This window comes from Capra hircus, chromosome 5, assembly GCF_001704415.2.
Source record: "Capra hircus breed San Clemente chromosome 5, ASM170441v1, whole genome shotgun sequence".
In the NCBI taxonomy this organism is placed as follows: domain Eukaryota; kingdom Metazoa; phylum Chordata; class Mammalia; order Artiodactyla; family Bovidae; genus Capra; species Capra hircus.
The window spans coordinates 59,589,881-59,606,346 of NC_030812.1; the positions used below are offsets into that span (position 1 = coordinate 59,589,881).

The window sequence follows — 16,466 nt, forward strand, 5'->3', positions numbered from 1 at the left end:
ACACTGGTGTTTGCTCTAGGTGATGGGGGAGTCTTGGACAGGGGTGTGACATGAGATAACTTATATTTTAAAGGGGGTCCTCTGGTTCTTTTGTTGAGAGTGGCAAGCGTAGAAATGGGGAGACTGGTTGGGGGTAGTCACAGTGATTCAGAAAGAGATGTCAGGACTTAGAGCACAGTGGAATGGAAGTGGTGAGTAGATCTGGGAAGAGATGGTGGCACTCCAGACATTTTCTGAATGGGGAGCCTCCAGGATTTGTTGTGAATTTGACTTGGGGCTTGAGATGAGATAACAAGTCAAGGATGATGCCAGTCTGTGGCCTGAGCAACTGGAAAAATAGAACCACCCTTTAATAAGATGAGGAAAGACTATGAAAGGAATAGGTTTAGGGAGGAAAGCTTAGGAAATCAGTTGGTAATATGCTAAGTGTGAGATGTCTATTAAATGCCCAGCGGAGGAGACCAGTGAATAAATGAGCCTGGACTTCAAGAGAGATGGGGCCAGAGATAGAAATTTGGGAGCCACCAGCATGTAGATACTTAGGCCCATGAGACTAGATGAGATCATCAAGGGGGTGAATGTGTTACTGAACTGGGTTCTTGGACGCTTTAATCAATAGAAATTGATAAGAGACAGGATGAGGAATTCAGGAAGGCTTCATTGGGACTTATGCTACAGCACAAAGGAATGAGAAGAGGTAATAGGTTCCCTTCCTCAATCTCCAACTGACAGGGGGCTAGTTTCTTGAATTGGGTGTGAGAGCAGGTCAGTGTGTTGGCAGGGGAGTCACTGAGGTTGGTCTCCCCATGCCCCTGGTGGTGCTGTGTGCAGTACCCTGCTTTTGCTCCAGGCCCCAGAGATGGCAGATGGGTTTTGGCCTTTGTGTATCTTATTGTTCATGATTTGCTCCAACTGTGCATGCACACTGGAGAAGGCAACGGCACCCCACTCCAGTACTCTTGCCTGGAAAATCCCATGGACGGAGGAGCCTGGTAGGCTGCAGTCCTTGGGGTCGCCAAGAGTCAGACATGACTGAGCGACTTCACTTTCCCTTTTCACTTTCATGCATTGGAGAAGGAAATGGCAACCCACTCCAGTGTTCTTGCCTGGAGAATCCCAGGGACGGGGGAGCCTGGTGGGCTGCCATCTATGGGATCGCACAGAATCGGACCCGACTGAAGTGACTTAGCAGCAGCAGCATCAAGAGATAATGGGGAACAATGAAAATAGAACTTTTGGGGGAGTTTAATTATAAAATGGAGCAGAGAGATAGGATGGTGGCTTGAGGGGAAAGAAGGGTCAAAAGAAAGGGTTAAAAAGTTCTTTTTTAGAAATTTAGATATAGTCTCTGTGCTATACTTTACAGTTTCAGAACTTATTTGTCTTTTAATTGACATTTGTACCTTTGGGTCACCTCCACCCATTTTTGCTGACCACCCACAACTCTGCCTCTGGAAACCACCATTCTCTTCTCTGTTTGTTTGAGTTTGATTTTTTAAGATTCCAAATGTACGTGAGATCATTCACCGTTTGCCTTTCTCTGTCTGATCAGGGCTCATCCATGTTGCCACAAATGACAAGGTTTCGTTCTTTTTTATGGCTCTGAATAATATTCCATTGGGTAAATAACATATTCTCTCTATCCATTCATTTGTTGATGGACCCTTAAGTTGTTTCCATATCTTGGCTGCTGTAACTAATGCTGCAATGAACATAAAATTTTTGATGATTTTTAAAAATAGGAAAAAAAGCAAAATGGGATGTTGACTCAGCAGCGGGGAAAACTGGTGACTGGGAGGAGAGAGGAGAATTGCTGGCGTGATGACCCTGCAGTGTAGATAGCACGGGGACTGGGGGCTGTGTGGATATAGGGGTAGGGGCTTGCAGGAAATCCATTTGGATTCCTTCCATTTATTCCCATTGAGGTAGGAAGCAAGGTCATCAGCCCTAAAAGGTGGATAAGAAGCAATTGCACTCTTTTTTTTTTCTTCGCCTAGTAGCCAATTAACCATTCTCCAATCACTTCTAACATTGGAATTTTTGCTGTGTCCCTTCCTTGTTCCCACTGCTACCATCTTAAACAAATCATACTATGTCGGTGTTGTAACTTCATAACCTCTCAGCCACCACCCTTGTTCTATTGCAGCCTGCTGTGCATACAACTGCTGGCTCACGCTTCCTAAAATATAAATCTTCTTCTGCTGGGGTCTTACTCAAAATGCTTTCTTGGCTGCCCATTAAAGAGGATGAAGGCTGCATACACAGTGAGGGCTTTAGGCCTCTGGAAACCCTTCTTGGTTCAAAAGGACTGGCCATGTCATCTCACTGTGCCCTGCATTGCCACTTTTAATCCTGATTCCACCCTCTCCTGTGCAAGCTGGTGACCCAAGGGAAGCTGAGACTTCTCTGTGCCTGATTCTCCTCATCTGTGAAAGGAGGCTATAATGTGACATACCTCTTATGAGTGTTGCTAGAATTCAATGAGACTATCACAGTGTTTACTTAGAATAGTTATTGGTATAGTATAAACACTTAATCAGATCCAGCTATTCTTTTTTTTTTTTTTAAGAATTTTTCAATGTGGACCATTTTTTAAAGTCTTTATTGAATTTGTTGCGATAATCCTTCTGTTTTAAGTTTTGGCTTTTTTGCATGTGGACTCTTAGTTCCCTGATCGAGGATTGAACCCCCAACCCCTGCACTGGAAGGGGAAGTCTTAACCAGTGGACCTCCAGGGACGTCCCAGCTTCAGCTCTTCTCATTCTATCTGAAACCCCTTCCCTTACTTCCTGATAATCCTCCCTGTTCTCTAAGACACAGCTGGCATGTCTTTTCCCCCATGAACTGTTTCTTGCTCATCCTTTCCTTCCTGCACTGATCTCTCTTCTTTCTCTCCATCATTTTGGTGTGTCCCCAGACGCTCTGTAAGTGTGATTTTCATACTCCAGTGTTAAAACACCCTCATCGCTTCAGCCAAAGGGTGGATTTCTTGAGGGCAAAGGTCAGTGTCTCTTAAGCTGTTACAGCCCTGTTCCCTAGCAAGTTGCTGGACTCTCACGACTTCAGATTTGACAGGGGTTATTTGACCTGTTCAATTCGTTGAAGGGGTAAATTTGTTTGTCGTTCAGTCTGAAGCCCGTGTTTCCTTCTCCCACATGCCTGCTTCATGGCATATGCAGCTGGTAGGCAGCCTGATTCATGGGTCTGTCACTTCCTCTCCAGAGACCTCACGGCAGCTCTGCCAACATCTGCCCTTCTGGCCACTTTTCAGGATGGCATTTCAGTTCCATACCTGTTTATGGCCTCATCTTTTCCTCTGCCTTCTCCAGTGTTTGAAAGCTGTCTTTTCCTCTCTTAAGAGAGCAGTTGCCCATCTCCAAGCTTCTTTGTTTCCTCCTTTCGTCTCTTTCCCAAGGCACCTTGGCTTTGAAGAGGCTGCTGAAAAGGAGCAGATTATTTCATCTTTTATGATCAGCAAAGGAAAAAGTAGGAGGCTTCATAAAGAAAATTGGCAAGATCTAAAGTTATTTGCATTTCATACGAATCAAAAGTTTCCTAAGTTCTTTTTTTATTTTTTTTTAAAGAACTGTCAAATAAACCAAAAAAGAAAAAAAATTGATGTGAACATTGAAACACCTGCTACAGACCTGGGGGCTTTGAATTTAGCAGCTTTAGTTTGGGCCCAAGAAATTCTCTGAATTAGAAAGGCTTTTGCTGCTCCTTGGCTTGCTGCAACATTTCATTCCTAACGTCACTCTTCCCTTTCCTTTCAGAATACAGCAGAGCCAGAGAGCTCCTCTGTGTGCCTGTGGACGTGACAGACACTCTGAGATGTTTTAGAGAGACCTTGGAAAAATCCAAATATCACAACAGATCAATCCGGCACAGCAGAAAGTTGCTTTCGTTATTTCTCGCACAGACACAAGGTGAAATATAGTCGTTCCAGTCGTTCCTATGCACCTGCGGGGAATGGGTTCTGGGACCCCCCGTGGATGCACATGTCCCTTACCGTCAGCTCCCCCCTGCCTAGTATCCATGGCTCTGCATCTCCAGAAGCAGAGGGCTGACTGTACTTGCTCTGTGTTCCTGTCTCTTTATTTCCACAGGGAACCACCCTGTGGGTCTATCATGTTCTATAGTAGGTTCCTCCTTCCCCCACTTCCATGCCTGCTGTCAGCTGCCTTTCGCTTTTTTCTGCTTGTCCAGTGGATCACACCTCTGTTTCCCATACTTGATTCCAACCAAAGCGCTGCCTCACTTATCTGCTTTTATGCCTTCTGAGTATACTCCCTTGAGTGGAGTAAATACGAAAGCAGTGTTAATGTTTGATTCTGTACCTCTGTGTCCTTACTATTTGCTTTGCAAGTATGGTGCTATAGTCTTGTTTTATTTTCATCAGTAGATTAATTGATTTGTACAGAATTAACTACAGTCTTTTACCAAAGCACTACTTTATCAATGTCAAACAAATAGATGCATTTTAATATACATAGATTTTAATGTATTTATTAATACCATAGATTTTCATCTTAGCTTTTTAAAAAAGATATTCATTATGTTTGGTTACCTTACACTTGTTTTCTCCCTTCTCAAAATCTATTGATTTGTAAACTCAGTCAAAGCAGGGCTTCAAGTGTTTAACCTCAGAGAGAAAATGGATACTCAAATGTAGGTTAAGAAATCCCAAATTACCTACATTTAGGTAATCTAAAATCCTAATTTATGTTTATAATCCTTACTGTTCAAATTTATCAGAATAATAAAAATAAATTTATATTAATAAACTTAAAATAATTGTATTTTAAAGTTATTAATAATGGATTTAAATTTAACATCTAAGATGCTAATATTCTCTGAATGGATGTTTTAGAAATTAAACCAATTGTTTTTTTTACAACTACTGACAGAAGTTTACTTATGTATATATGTATCTATGTATGTATATATGTATCTGTGTATGTATATATGTATCTATGTGTGTATATATGTATCTATGTGTGTATATATGTATCTATGTGTGTATATATGTATCTGTGTATGTATATATGTATCTATGTGTGTATATATGTATCTATGTATGTATATATGTATCTATGTGTGTATATATGTATCTATGTGTGTATATATGTATCTATGTATGTATATATGTATCTATGTGTGTATATATGTATCTATGTGTGTATATATGTATCTGTGTATGTATATATGTATCTATGTGTGTATATATGTATCTATGTGTGTATATATGTATCTATGTATGTATATATGTATCTATGTGTGTATATATGTATCTATGTGTTATATATGTATCTATGTATGTATATATGTATCTATGTGTGTATATATGTATCTGTGTATGTATATATGTATCTATGTGTGTATATATGTATCTATGTATGTATATATGTATCTATGTGTGTATATATGTATCTATGTGTGTATATATGTATCTGTGTGTGTATATATGTATCTATGTGTGTATATATGTATCTATGTATGTATATATGTATCTATGTATGTATATATGTATCTATGTGTGTATATATGTATCTGTGTATGTATATATGTATCTGTGTATGTATATATGTATCTATGTGTGTATATATGTATCTATGTATGTATATATGTATCTATGTGTGTATATATGTATGAATGCGTATATGTGTCATTGTTGCTCCCCTTCTCCCCCCAGAAAGCACTTGTTATGATATGTACCCACAGTTTTTGGTTGTAGTGTCCACAGACACACTTTACATTAAATTAGCCCTCCATATCATGTTTTTGAGCTTCCCTGTGGCTCAGATGGTGAAGAATCTGCCTGTAATGCAGGAGACCTTGGTTTGATTCCTGGGTGTGGAAGATCCCCTGGAGGAGGGCTTGGCAACCCACTCCAGTATTCTCACCTGGAGAATATCCATGGACAGAGAAGCCTAGCAGGCTTATAGTCCATGGGGTCTCAAAAAGTGGGAATCAACTGAGCAACTAAGCACAACATATCATGTTTAAACTTTGTCTTTTTAAAATATGTTTGTTTATTTTAATTGGAAGCTAATTACTTTACAATATTGTATTGGTTTTGCCATCCATCAACATGAATCCACCATGGGTGTACAGGTGTTCCCCATCCTGAACCCTTCTCCCACCTCCCTCCCTGTACCATCCCTCTGGGTCACCCCAGTGCACCAGCCCCAAGCATACTGTATCATGCATCGAACCTGGACTGGCGATTCATTTCATATATGATATTATACATGTTTCAATGCCATTCTCCCAAATCATCCCACCCTCTCCCTCTCCCATAGAGTCCAAAAGACTGTTCTATACATCTGTGTCTCTTTTGCTGTCTCACATACAGGGTTATCATTACCATCTTTCTAAATTCCATATATATGCATTGGTGTACTGTATTGGTGTTTTTCTTTCTGGCTTACTTCACTCTGTATAATAGGCTCCAGTTTCACCCATCTCATTAGAACTGATTCAAATGTATTCTTTTTAATGGCTGAGTAATACTCCGTTGTGTATATGTACCACAGCTTTCTTATCCATTTGTCTGCTGATGGACATCTAGGTTGCTTCCATGTCCTGGCTATTATAAACAGTTCTGCGATGAACATTGGGGTACACGTGTCTCTTTCAATTCTGGTTTTCTTGGTGTGTATGCCCAGCAGTGGGATTGCTGGGTCATAAAGCAGTTCTATTTGCAGTTTTTTAAGGAATCTCCACACTGTTCTCCATAGTGGCTGTACTAGTTTGCATTCCCACCAACAGTGTAAGAGGGTTCCCTTTTCTCCACACCCTCTCCAGGGTTTATTGCTTGTAGACTTTTGGATAGCAGCCATTCTGACTGGTGTGAAATGGTACCTCATTGTGGTTTTGATTTCCATTTCTCTGATGATGAGTGGAAAATTCTGAAAGAGGTGGGAATACCAGACCACCTGACCTGCCTCTTGAGAAACCTATATGCAGTTCAGGAAGCAACAGTTAGAACTGTACATGGAACAACAGACTGGTTCCAAATAGGAAAAGGAGTATGTCAATGCTGTATATTGTCACCCTGCTTATGTAACTTATGTGCAGAGTACATCATGAGAAACGCTGGGTTGGAAGAAGCACAGTGAGAGTTTTACTTCTTCTTTTGCAGTCTGGATTCCTTTTGTTTCTTTTTCTTCTCTGATTGCTGTGGCTAAAACCTCCAAAGCTATGTTGAATAGTAGTGGTGAGAGTGAACACCCTTGTCTTGTTCCTGACTTTAGGGGAAATACTTTCAATTTTTCACCATTGAGGATAATGTTTGCTGTGAGTTTGTCATATATAGCTTTTATTATGTTGAGGTATGTTCCTTCTGTTCCTGCTTTCTGGAGAGTTTTTATCATAAATAGATGTTGAATTTTGTCAAAGGCCTTCTCTCCATCTATTGAGATAATCATATGGCTTTTATTTTTCAGTTTGTTAATGTGATGTATTACATTGATTGATTTGCAGATATTGAAGAATCCTTGCATCCCTGGGATAAAGCCCATTTGGTCATGGTGTATGATCTTTATGGTGTACATTAACAGTGGTTAAGGGTATGAATTGAAAAAAAGCAGATACAATTCCTAAGGATGGTTTACACCACTCCATTCTGAATTTCACCTAGTATTAATACTAAGATACCCTCAGAAGTTTATCTCCAGTCCTTGGCTGTAGACCTAAATCCATTTTAGCTTCTCTCTCTCTGAGGTTCTAAACTCCTTCCCCTAGAATATTTTTCCCTTTCTTTTCCCTGTGTGTTCTCTGACCTTACACAGACACAGATTCTTTCCTTTTTCTTTCCCCTTAGATCAGAACTACCTGTACATTGCACCTATCCCAGAGGTCTCTGCCCCAGAGGCAAACTAACGTCTTAATGTTGGAAACTCTTTAAAAAAGTAAACTCAAACTGTGCAACTTCTCCCCGCCCCGCCGCCCCCCGATCCTCAGGAGGAGCAAAGCATTATCTCAACATTCACTTTCCAGCAAACTGCCCTCTGTACTATTCCTTCTGAGGTAACACGAGTGTAGAGTGCGTCGATACACACCTGGGCTCTTCAGAAATGGTTCGACACACGAAGTTTAAGGAAACAGAGTCCCTTGAACTGTAAATGAGGCTCAACTCTATGTAAAACCCTTCCTTCTCCCTTTCTCTTTCTCCTACTTTTCCCCTCCTCTTAATCTTCCCTTCTTTCTCCATTTTTAAGCTTCTTTTAAAACTTTTCCCATGAATTTAGGAGACAAAGGAGGAGTGAACAATTTAAAATTGGCTGCTGGGAAAGTGGAGTTTTCCATGGGGACAGAAGAGATGCACATGCCAACACCCCCCGACCTTTCTCAGGAGCACTTCCGAGTTTTCAGCTCAGTGGAGAAGAGCAAGCTTCCCTCCTCACAACTTGGACTCGTAATTTCTTCTTATTATGAAACTATTAGTAAGGTTTATTCATTCCATGTTCATTTTCAATATGATCTGCCACATTATTGTTGAGATTGCATTTGGTCTTGAAATGATACCTTTTTTAATGTATATTTTATTGACGTATAGTTGATTTACAATATTGTGTTAGTTTCATCTGTACAGCAAAGTGATTTGGTTATATGTATGTATATATATTTTTTAGATTATTTTACGTTATAGGTTATTACAAGATATTGAATATAGCTCCTTGTTCTGTACAGTAACTGAAATATCATTTGTAGAAATGGGATGAAAGAGCTTGAACATAGACTCTATTCATCACACCCTTGTAGGCAGTAACAGAGCAGTGAGGAGACAGGCCGCTGCCAACCCTCTCCTGTGATCGTCTCTCCAGCCTAGCTGTTACCATTGTGAGATCCTAGGTGCCCTCCCGCTCATCCCACTTTAACTGAATCTGCGAACTGTTTGTTGAGATGTGGCCACTGTTAAGTGCTTTTGCTTTGCCCCAAAAGGTTCCGTTTTCTTTGCCTTTCCACTTGATTTGGCTTTTCTACAAATTCAGCAGTATAAATTCAACATGTTGTAGATCCAATGTCCCTCTTTTTTACAACAGAAAATATTCCCCCTTTAGCGCCTGAAATAAAATTTGTATTAATATACTCTTCCTATACACATTATTAAAAAAATGAAGTTCTAAATATAAATTGAAGGATAAATTAAATGAAATCACTTTATAATAAAAGAATCTATTTGTTAATATGTAAGAGCTTAGGTGGGCTTCCCAGGTGGCTCAGTGATAAAGAACCTGCCTGCCAATGCAGGAGATGTGGGTTCAGTCCCTGGGTTGGGAAGATCCCCTGGAGAGGGACATGGCAACCCGCTCCAGATTCCTTGCATGGAGAATTACACAGAGAAATCCGGTGGGCTATAGTCCATGGGGTTGCAGAGTCAGACACGACTGAGTGACTAAACGACAACAGTTGCAGCAAGAGCTTAGGCGCCAGAGGTACAGAGAATCAATCAGATGCTCATATACTGTATGTAAGATATACAGGATACATAGGAATATGACAGCTGCAAATGCAGACTGATACAAGCATATTATATTGGTGACTCAGGTACTATCAGCATTGTTAATTTGGATGCCATGATGTTCTAAAATGGCAAATGTAGAGCATCCTGAACAAAATCAAAATATTACATGGATTGCATTTCTGGAAAACTGAGCATTTTGAAAACATGTAAAAATACCCTTTCTATGTTTAAAATGAAGTTAGATGTTAGACTCAGATAATTATTTACAGGTTTCTCATCTTTTTCCTCCCTGTGGGGGAAGGTTCTGTACATTGCAGGCCCCCAAGTGCCAGGTCCTCACTGAGGAAACAGTAGCAGTTGCCCCATTGTGACAAATAACAGCCTCCTCCCTCAGATTTCTAAAATACCCACTAGCCAATAGAGCTACCCTCATTAGGAACCAATGCCATGTTAGATGGGTTTTTCTTTTTTTGGCTACACATCCTGGAATGCCTGCATTCCTCAGAAAGCAACAACAAATTCAGGTGATAATAAAGATGTGCTTTTTTGCGTTTGGGTGAAGGAAGAATCTGATATGCTGCACTCTTGTCACACCTCTGATCAAAACCAAACCATTCAAGTCTTCCCATCCGTAGAATAGTGTTCACATTTTTCCACTTGGCATTCAGATGCCTCAGTAATCTTACCACTACTGCTTCTTCAGTCTCCCCCAAAACCATATTCTGGCCACATATGACATTTCTATATTTTATACCCAGTCCAATCTCACTTGTATGCTTTTTCTGGATTTTTTTCTCCTTCACCATCTTGACCTCCTCACTCTTACTCTACTTTATTCACGTTTCCTACCTGTTAGATCCAATCTTGTTTCCTCCCTCTTAGATCCACTTCCCTACTACCTAACATTCAAACAGAACATCGTTTGTTCTCTATAGCTATATCGTGTGACATTTAGAGGGTCTATTAACTTGAAGTTTGCTTATCTACACAGTCAAGGTATAAAGCAATTTAAAATACTCTTGCATATATAAAGGAAATATTTTACAGAGACTGACATTTTTTTCTTTCACTTGATTAAAAATACAGATGTTCTGAAAACCAGCAATCAAAGAAGTCTTAATGTTCAGGCATTGCATGAACTTGGAAATCTTCTCATCTTCGCACAGAAGAAAAGGTAGCTTATAGGAGTCAGTAAAACAGGGAGATCTCTGTTCACCTGAAAAATGTTTAACTATTATGAAAAAAAGCACCATCTTTCATAAATTTTAGTTCTTGGATAATATTCTATTGCTGTGTTTTAGTCATCACATGCTACTGGAGAGAAATGGTTATGAGCAATAAATGGCACAGATCCCTTCTCTAACATTTTAATGAAAATGTTTATTCAATGCATTTTCTTTCCTTTTTGAAAGACATTTAACAACACAGATCTCATGCTGCCTGATGCCCCATTTCTGTTTCAGGGCTGCTTTTAAGTGTTGGAGTCAAGCTCTGGATGAACTTTTCAGAAAAGAAGATGTGCTCCATACATGGAAGGAGCTTGGCAGCTCACTCACCAATGCCACTGATGGCCAGTCACCTCCAGGTTCCAAAGACTACAGTGAGGAGCTCCTGTCCAAAGTCGGCATCTGGGGGTGTTTGCAGGGAGCGGTGATATCAGCAAAGATAGCACAGTGAGTATGGCACTGGAGCCATCTGCACAGGACCGGGGGCCTTCCTTTGTGGGCTACCCACCGGGCCATGTAGGGTGCCTCCCACACACTGGGTTCTTGGGCAGCTCCATTCATATCCTATAAGCTTATTATACACTTTACTTGTTTGTGCTATTGCTTGTTTATGGCCGTCTCCTCTTCCTATAACCAAGGCCACCTCTGGAATGTGAGCACCACATGGGCACAGGTCTTTGCTTTGTTCACCAGTGTATCCCAAGTGCCCAGCATGGAGATGGCATTCAGTAACTGTTTGTTGAATGAATGACTAAGTGGATGAACAGTTGGTAGGTGAGCAAGAATAACAGCGTGGAGGCAGGCCAACTAAGGCTTAATTTAAGAGCCTCCTAATAACTCTGGGTGCCCCCTGGCAAATTACTCATCCTCTCTGAGACTAACTATTCTCATCTGTAAACCATGGTGACAGAAATTACATGACATACCGTATTCATTTGCTACTACAGACTAGTGACAGAATATCAATCTGTGAGAGATTTACCGTCTCGCAATGTTGGAGTCTTGACATCTGAGATTCAGGTGTTGCCAGGGTGGTTTCTTCTGAGGCCTCTCTCCCTGCTCGTAGGTAACTCTCTTCTCAGTCTCTTCCCACATGGTCTTCCTTGCCGTGTGTGTCTGTGTCCTAGTCTCCTCCTCTTGTAAGGACACCTCTCATATTGGATGACGGCCTACCCTAATGACTTCATTTTAACCTGATCACCTCTTTAAAGACCCCATTTCTTAGTCACATTCTGAGGTTACTAGGGGTTAGGATTTCAACTTAGGAATTTTGGGTGTGCACGGGGGCTTATGTGTCAGTGGCTCAGTCATGTCTGACTCCTTGCGATGCCATGGACTGTAGCCTGCCAGACTTCTATGCCTGTGGGATTTTCCAGGCAAGAATACTGGAATGGGTTGCTATTTCCTTCTCCAGGGGGTCTTCCTGATCCAGGGATTGAACACGGGTCTCCTGTGTTGGCAGGCAGATTCTTTACCAGTGAGCCACCAGGGAAGACCCAGTGGGGCATATAATTAAGCCCATATCACAGACTGTATTAATTTCCTCTTGATGGTATAACAAATCCCACAAAATTCAGTGGCCTGAAACAATACTGATTTATTGTCTTATGGTTATGGAGGGCAGAGGTCCTAAATCCAAGTGTTGGCAGGGCTGAGCTACCTCCACAGGTTCTGGGGGTGAATCTGTTGTTGCCTGTCTCAGCTTCCTGAGGCCTCCTGCATTCTTCATGTTCTGTCTTCAGGACCCCAGACTCTCATCTTCCTTTCTGTCAGTATGCTTCTATCCTCACATCTTCTCTAACTCTGACCCTCCTATCTTTCTCTTAAAGGACCATTGTGATTAGATTGAACCCATGTGAATAATTCAGTAGAATTTTGCCTCCCATCTCAGGGCCCTTAATTTAATCACATCTGCAGGTTTGTTTTTTTTTTTTTTCACTGCATCATATAACTGGAAGGATCTTAGTTTCCCGATCAGATCATAGATTGAACCTGGGCTCTCAGCAATGAAAGCATGGAGTCCTAACTGTGGGACCACCAGGGAATTCCTTTTTTTTTTTTTTTGGCCACATGAGCAACATATGCATAGGTTTAGGGAATTAGGATGTTGGTATCATTGGGCAGCCATTTTTTAGCCTGCCACACATGGCATATGTGGAAGTCTTATCACAATGCCTTATGTCTACTTAGGACTCACAAATATCTTAAATATTTGATTAATGTGAAAAACAAAAAGTATGAAGAGAGTAGAGGTACAGGTTTCCGTTACCTCTGTAGTTACATTATAAGGCATGGTAGGCAAAATACCTGCACAATATTTTGAGCTGTAGAGAAAATTTTTAAAAATAGTAATTTGTCTTAGTTCACGATCACATTGTTTTCAGAAAATTAGCATTTGGGCAAGGGAAGTATGGATTTACCATTTTAAAAGGATAAAACTTTCAAAGATCTTTAAAAAACTCTGTCATTTGATTTTTTCTTTTGCTCTCCTGGGAAGGAACTCTTCCTTTCACACACACACACACACACACACACACACACACACACATACACATGAGTCCCCATACAAGTCTGAGTTTATAACTTCCTTTCACACACACACACACACACACACACACACACACACACACACACACACGAGTCCCCATACAAGTCTGAGTTAATAACTTAGTAGCACTTGGCAGCAGAGAACAGAAAAGCTGAGAAAGGCTCCCAGCTTGAAAAGAACAGCTTACAGCATTCCTGCCAGAGGACACCTTAGGGTCTCTGGGCCTCTGAAGTTGTTACTTAGTGATTTTCAGTCAACAGAAAGTCATTTCCTGGGTTACCCAGCTGGAAATCTGACTTCCACAGGCTCTTATGGTTCTCCAGGGGTTTTGCTTATTCTTGGAGACTCCCTGAGGAGAAGAAACTTTTCTCTCCCACTGCTCAGCAGGCAAAGCACCTCGCAAAGAAGCTGAACTCAGACTGGTGTTATTAAAACAGTGAAGTCCACTGGTGTTAAAATAAGACTTAGGAGAAGGTAATGTGGTTTATAGTCACAAATGTGAGTTTCAAGACCCATGTAAAGAAAACTCAGACTCTACTAAGAGACATAAAATGAGACAGTAATAAACACAGAGTTACCTCAATCTTTGGTGGAAAGATTTAATATCATAAATGGATCCATAATGTACTGCTGGTGAGGAAATACAGTGTTTCAGTCTATGAGAAGAAATTAATTAATTGTGCTCATCAAAAAACTTTAAAATTGTGCACCTCCTTTTCCCCAAAATTCCACTTCTAGGGATTTATCCAGTGGAAGTAATAGGACAAGTGCTCAAAAATGTAGGTATGACAATGTTTGTTTCAACAATGGAAAAAATCCAAATGGAGATGAATATTTTAATATTCTGGTACATGTGACTGATAAAAATATTAAAGTTCTGTAAAATAATTATATAACTGATTATGTTCAATAATAGAACATTTATTTATAAAAATATGTATTACATAATTTCAGTCTTAATGTGAATGTGCATCTATATAATTATATGTAGAAGGAAATCTAGAAGGAAAGTGACTGAAATGTTACTGGTAATCATGTTTAGGTGGTAGCATTATTGGTGAATTTTCTTTTTTTTTTTTTTTTGTCTTTCAACGTTTTAAATCTTACATGAGAATGTAGCACTTTTAGAATTAAAAATTAAACTTTTAATTTTTAATTAAATTAAAGGCTACTTAAGTTTTGAGTTAAAATCTATGAGTATTAGAGTTGTATTTATGTAAAAATATTCTTGGAACATTGTCTCTGAATCAGTTTCTTTTTCTTATACTTAGATTTATTCAGACATTGGATGTTGAAAAGAGAACCAATTGTTGCCTTTTATCAGCATTTCTGTTTCAGGTAACACTTCATGTATGTTGTTCTGTAGTAGCACAGCCATTTAATTAGCGAAAATTTTTAAAAATGCAGTAGTTTATTACATTCATAAAACTGACATTAGGAAAATAACGTGAACCTTGATTAAATATCCTACGCCCATCTTTCCTTTGATGACTGAACCCCTGTGGCATTTTCACCTTTGGTATTCAGCAGAGTCAGTTTTCTCGTGTTCACTATAGATGGAGAAGTTTTACAGATGAGGAAACTGAGTCTCCTGTCCTTCCTTCATGGAGCAGTGAAGCCAGTCTGATTGAGTCTAAAGCATTGCCCTACCTCATCTTGAAATAAACTTTTGCTTAATTGCATGATGTAAAATATGCCATATAATTCAAGCCAAAAATAAGTTGAAGACTATAGAAGTAGAGTGTCTGCAGTTCTTAGTTTGATTTTACTGAAGAAGAAAGGAGCTTTTATCCAAAATATAAGACATTCTGAGAGTCCCTTGGATAGCAAGGAGATCAAACCAGTCAATCCTAAAGGAAATCAACCCTGAATATTCATTGGAAAGACTTATGCTGATGCTGAAGCTTCAGTGTTCTGGCCACCTGTTGTGAAGAACTGACTCATTGGAAAAGACCCCGATGCTGGGAAGAATTGAGGGCAGGAGGGGAAGAGGGTGACAGGATGAGATGGTTGGATGGCATCACTGACAATGGACATGAGTTTGACCAAACTCCAGGAGATAGTGGAGGACAGGGAAGCCTAGTGTGCTGCAGTTCATGGGGTCACAAAGTGTTGGACACTGTTTAGCAACTGATCAACAACAAACAACCCTTTATTATAGGGTACAGTGTGCTAGGCAACACAAAGCCCTTTGGGAAGGAATACACTTACTCCTTATATCCTTTAAATACTTATCTTTCTTGTTGTTGCAAATGCAAGTTCCAGCTGTTCATTTCACCTTTTTCGTCCTCAGGGTTTGCTTAGAACCACACTACCACATCCTAAAGCTGAACGTTGCTACGCTCAGTATGAAATCACTCAGCTTCTCCCAGGCATTGAGCTCTTCTCAGACAGATACCGGGCTGACATCTGCTCCGTCATTGCGAGTTTGTATTATGTCATCCGTGAGCTGCACTTTGCTAAGCAAAATCTAGTAGTAAGTGATTTGCAAAATCAACAAATCTTAATTCACAGTGATATCTTACCCCACTTATATTGTACTTTTTACTTGGCAGGATTAAATTTTACTATTGCTCTTGTGATCAATTCTTGTTTAACTTTTAAACTCTATTTTCAGGATTTTGATCTGTACTTCAAAATAAAATAATTAATATTCTTTCTTTACCATCACTATTTGCGTGCCATTTTGGATACAATAGCCAGGTCTATTTGATTTGGTTCTCTCTTTTTTTAACTCTATTATTTATTGTTTTTTCCCCCTTAAGATATGGTGAAATTGACTAGAATGTTTAACTGGTCTGGAACACAGAAATCTAGTGGACTTATAACTTCACTTTATTAAGTCATGAAGGAATATCAATATCAAAACTATGGGAGTATTTCTTTATTGAGACAAACTTATCTTTGTATCTGTCTCATTTCTTCTATGTTAAGGACACATTTAAGTGAAAAACAGATTTTAAATATGAAATTAAGACAGACACGTCTTAATGTCCTAAGAAATTAAAACTCTCAAATAAAAACTCATTTCCTTTGGGAAAATAAGTCTCAAATCATAAATTTGAAGTTGATTTCATTTTAGACATAAATTAGTATTTTCTGTTGCTCATTATATTTATGCTTTCCTCCTATATCTTAGTTTTTCTTTTTTCTTCCTCTATGCTATTTCCTCTACTATTGTATGTCTTTTCTTACTGTGTTTGCTTCTTAATATCTGTTCTTT

General features: G+C 39.6%; 1 protein-coding gene across 3 annotated transcripts in view; it reads left to right on the plus strand.

Moving 5' to 3' along the window:
• The window catches only part of CFAP54 (cilia and flagella associated protein 54), a 335,725-nt gene that overhangs the window by 164,649 nt on the left and 154,610 nt on the right, over positions 1-16,466 (plus strand). For all 3 annotated transcript variants that reach the window (XR_001918076.1, XM_013963991.2, XM_005680630.3), the window contains exons 40-45: positions 3,774-3,926; positions 8,253-8,447; positions 10,556-10,643; positions 10,933-11,142; positions 14,515-14,581; positions 15,537-15,719. Coding sequence is in view for 2 of the 3 variants with exons in the window: in XM_013963991.2 (XP_013819445.2) it covers positions 3,774-3,926; positions 8,253-8,447; positions 10,556-10,643; positions 10,933-11,142; positions 14,515-14,581; positions 15,537-15,719 (896 nt within the window). In the remaining variant the exon portion in view is untranslated. The remainder of the gene's footprint in view (positions 1-3,773; positions 3,927-8,252; positions 8,448-10,555; positions 10,644-10,932; positions 11,143-14,514; positions 14,582-15,536; positions 15,720-16,466) is intronic.